A 3,200-nucleotide genomic window follows, 5' to 3' on the forward strand; every position below is an offset into this window, starting at 1 on the left:
GGGGGGGAGCCAGGTGCCAGGGCTGTAACGCCCCTGGCTGTCCCAAGAGGGCACAGAGGACACTGGGGTGGAGGGCAGCACAGAGGGCCTGGCCCTATGCAAAGCAGGCGCCTGAGTGAGCAGCACAGGAGCCCTCCTGTGAGAGCTCTCATGCGAGGTCCCCCGAGGCAAGCAGGCAACATAGGGGTGGGGGGGCAGCGGGGGACCAGCCCCCGCCTCAGAAGGGGCAGAGGCGCTGGTAGGCCAGGTAGAGCAGGGCCATGGAGCACACGTAGAAGAGGGACAGGAAAGGGGTCAGGGATGCCTATGGACACCTAAGCCCTGTGGAGTTTAAAACCCCAAGGCCCCAGTGAGGGGGTGGAAGTGTGGCCCCAGTGAAGGAATGTAAAATGGGTAACAGGCCGCATGGAGTAGGGTTTGCAGGGACGGCCTGAAGGACGGTGCATGAAGGCGCAGAGTAGGGTCTATGTGTCCTGAAGGATAGCGCAGAGGCCAGCCCAAACATGAAGGCCCTAGTGAAAGGGCATGATTGGAAGTCATAGCAAGAGGGCAGGAGGCCCAGGCATGTATGAGGAGGCCTGAGGCATAGTTTTTACTTTGGATGCCATCTGTGAGGAATGGGACATGGTATAGGGGAGGTCAGAGCCGTCTATAATGCCCTTGGCATCAGGGTATAAAATGGTCAGCCTCCTGCATTATTACATCTTTCTTTATACATCAAATTGTGGCAGGTGAGACAGGGCAGACTGCCCTAGACAGGTGGGTGGGCCAGCTTTGTTCCTGGCCTTGTGACTTCCCCTTGTCAGTTCCTGTTAATGCAGCCCAGTATGCTGTTATCTTTCTTGGCAACAAGGGCACACTATTGACTCATATCCAGCTAACTGTCCATTGTAACCCCCAGGTCCTTTTCTGCAGAGGTGCTCCCCAGCCAGTCAGCCCCCAGTCTGTAGCGGTGCATGGGATTGTTCGGCCCTAAGTGCAGGACTTTGCACTTCTCCTTGTTGAACCTCATGAGATTTCTTTTGGCCCAATCCTCCAATTTGTCTAAGACCGGTCACTCTGAATCCTAGCCCTACCCTCCAGCTTGGTGTCATTCACAAACTTGCTGAGGGTATACTCCATTCCGTCTTCCAGATTGTTAATGAAAATATTGAACAAAACCAGCCCCAGGACCAAGACCTGGGGCACTCCACTTAATAAAGGCTGCCAACTAGACATTGAGCCGTTGATCGCTACTGGTTCCACCCAACGATCCAGGCAGCTTTCTGTCCATCTTGCAGTCCATTCATCCAACCCATACATCCTTAGCTTGTTTGCAAGAATGCTGTGGGAATCCTTATAAAAATCCTTGCTAAAATCAAAGTATATCATGTCCACTGCTCTCCTTGCATCCACAGAGCCAGTCATTTCATCACAGAAAGCAATCATGTTGGTCAGGCATGACTTTCCCTTGGTGAATCCATGCTGACTGTTCCTGATCACTTTCTCCTTCAAATGCTTAGAAATGGATTCTTTGAGGACCTGCTTCATGATTTTCCTTGGGACTGAAGTGAGGCTGACTGGTCTGTAGTTCCCTGCATCCTCCTTCTCCTCTTTCTTGAGGATTGTCACTATATTTGCCCTTTTTGCAATAGTCTGGTACCTCCCCCAATCACCATTTAGACAATCCAGTTGTTTTAACATGACCAAAAGAGGAGAAAATAAAAATGTAATGCACACCCATGCACTTAAATAAAAGGAGATTAAATTTAGATTTATGTATACATAAAAACACTGCATTAATCCTTGGTGCTATAGCATAACTGTAGATGTACCCCTTCTCTAACCCTAACAAGAATCAGAAAGAGAGAGCAGCAGGCTGATACTGTTACCAGCACAATTATTTATGTTTGCAAATGCTTTTCTCTTATCTGTTTTTATGCAAAAGACCCACATGAACAGATTAAACTGGATCTATAGGAAGGACTATCAAACATACAAAGTAAAGAGCCGAACAATGAGGGAAAATGTTTTATTTCCATTTTTAGTGTAACTGTAGTATTACTGAAGTAATGAAAGTAAGAAAGAGGGTTTAAAACAAAGGGTGGTTTTGTTTTGTTTTAAGTTGACCTGTATGCTTCTGTGCAAGCCCTATGAGATGCTTAGGAGAAGCCATTCACCTTTCAGCCAGTAGAACCTGATCTTTCACTCAGCTTACAAACTCAGTTTCTATTGATTTTTTGCATGTTGAATGACTCCCAGATAAGTCCCTCAGTCTGTATTGCACTGCAGTAACTGTCTTATGCAAGAACAGCAAGGAAATTAGCTTTTGGCGACTCCCACACAATAGCATTGCATTTTTTTCCTTTCAAAAAGGCAGTTGTTCGTATAATCTGAAGACAGCTTGGCAAGTTTTGACTTTGTTTTTCTCTTTCTCTCTCTCTCAGACCCCATTAATAATATACCTCTTTCATTTCCTGATTGAATATGCTGAATTGGTGTTCATGGTAAGTGCTGCTTCAGCCTTCTTTTGTTTTTTAAAGTCCCAGGAATGCCCCTTTTCTAGGGCAACATCCTGTGAGCAGTTGATTTTGCTCAGTTTCAACAACTATCATTGACTTCCAGGAGACTTAAGGGTCATCATCATCTTATAACTCAAGCCTTAAATTAGCTCAAAAGTCATTCAGGAAGACAGATGTGTCTGTGCATATGTCATGTCTTTCTGTGCCCCTAAGTCAGGGGTGGACAATTATTTCAGCTGGAGGGTCACCTAATGAGTTTTGGTGAACTGTCAAGGGCCACAAGGGTAGCCCTGCCCATTGACATGTGCCCCATCCCCTGGTTGCCATCTTGTGACCAGATGTCCTGCTTCCTAACCCCCTGATTTTTGCCACCAGAAGTCCCTTCCCTTGCCCCCAGAAGTACTCCTTTTGGGAGGGGAGGGTTGCCATCTTGTAACCAGAAGAAAACCAAATCATGTACTAAAAGTTAAACATCTACTATAACGTATTTTAATTTTATTACAAAAAAACCTTTGTCATGATTTGTGTTTGTGTAGTGTATATAGAGGTGATTGCATAATAGCTCAAAATAAAATCTTACTCTTGTATGTTGTGTGTGCGCATGGTGAGGGGTGTGGGTGGAGGGGATTGTGAGGGGTGGCTGTGTAGGGGGTATAAGGTATGTTGCAGGGGAGTGTGTAGTGTAGAGGGGTTGTGGGG

General features: G+C 46.4%; 1 protein-coding gene across 1 annotated transcript in view; it reads left to right on the top strand.

Annotated features, from left to right (window-relative positions):
• PIGU (phosphatidylinositol glycan anchor biosynthesis class U) overlaps positions 1-3,200 on the top strand; it is a 32,934-nt gene that overhangs the window by 12,118 nt on the left and 17,616 nt on the right. Inside the window, exon 3 of the mRNA XM_019513076.1 lies at positions 2,427-2,486. Within this exon, the coding sequence (XP_019368621.1) occupies positions 2,427-2,486 (60 nt within the window). The remainder of the gene's footprint in view (positions 1-2,426; positions 2,487-3,200) is intronic.

Source organism: Gavialis gangeticus, unplaced genomic scaffold (genome assembly GCF_001723915.1).
Source record: "Gavialis gangeticus isolate Ggan-Ray unplaced genomic scaffold, GavGan_comp1, whole genome shotgun sequence".
NCBI classification, from domain to species: Eukaryota; Metazoa; Chordata; order Crocodylia; family Gavialidae; genus Gavialis; species Gavialis gangeticus.